The sequence below is a fragment of the Sinocyclocheilus rhinocerous genome, unplaced genomic scaffold (assembly GCF_001515625.1).
Source record: "Sinocyclocheilus rhinocerous isolate Xijiao unplaced genomic scaffold, SAMN03320098_v1.1 C36148163, whole genome shotgun sequence".
NCBI classification, from domain to species: domain Eukaryota; kingdom Metazoa; phylum Chordata; class Actinopteri; order Cypriniformes; family Cyprinidae; genus Sinocyclocheilus; species Sinocyclocheilus rhinocerous.
Window position 1 is genome coordinate 1 of NW_015774339.1, and position 858 is coordinate 858.

The 858-nt window shown below is 42.4% G+C and overlaps 1 protein-coding gene across 1 annotated transcript; it reads left to right on the forward strand.

The window, feature by feature from the left end:
• Positions 1-3: 3 nt before the first annotated feature.
• On the forward strand, positions 4-855 carry LOC107735570 (zinc finger BED domain-containing protein 4-like; the record flags this gene model as incomplete). Its single annotated transcript, XM_016547212.1, has 1 exon — positions 4-855. A coding segment is annotated over one exon (852 nt), but the record flags the coding sequence as incomplete, so codon positions are not given.
• Positions 856-858: the final 3 nt, after the last annotated feature.

Below are 858 nucleotides of genomic sequence, written 5' to 3' on the forward strand. Positions count from 1 at the left end.
TCATCTGCTGAAATTCAAGTTAAGCAGGAGCTCATGGACATTTCTACTTATGAGGAGAATGCAGAGAAGTTCAATGAATGCCACCCAGCTGCCAAAAAAATCACCAAACTCATTGCTGAAATGCTTGCACTGGATCTTCAGCCATCAAATGTAGTGGAAAATGTTGGCCTGAACCGACTACTGGAATACCTCCAGCCACAGTATTCTCTACCTTCCTCATCCTACTTTACCAGCACTGCAATCCCAGAAATGTATGGAAGCGTGAAAGAAGTAGTTCTGACCCACCTCAAGGAGGCTGAAGGTGGAATCATTCATTTCACAACAAGTGTTTGGGTGAGCAGCCAAACTCAAGAGTACTTGATTCTTACAGCCCATTGGGTAACATTTGAGTCTCAAGTTCTGCCTCAGGGGCAAGATTTCCACTCCTCAGCCCTCCTTGGTGTTTCTTCAATTGACTGTGACTACAATATGCTGAACATACAGAAGCAGCTTGAATATCTTTGGGACACCTGGATTGGTTCCTCAGGCCTTAAAATTGGATTTACTGTAACAGATAATCAAACTATTGGAAGCATACTAGAGAGCAGTGATCACACCACCATACAGTGTTTTGTTCATAGCATAGACCTCATTGTTAACGAAGCCATAAAAAGTCAGAGGATGGTTCAGAACTTGCTTAGTATTGCTCGGAAAATCTGTGAGAGAGTGCATCGTTCTGCTAAAGCAAAGGAGAAGTTGGCAGAGCTGCAAAAAACTTATCAGTTACCTGAAAACCAGCTGGTTCAGGATGTTCCCTCTAAGTGGAAAACATCATATTTTATGCTTGAGCGATTAGTAGAGCAAAAGAAAGCCATTGAT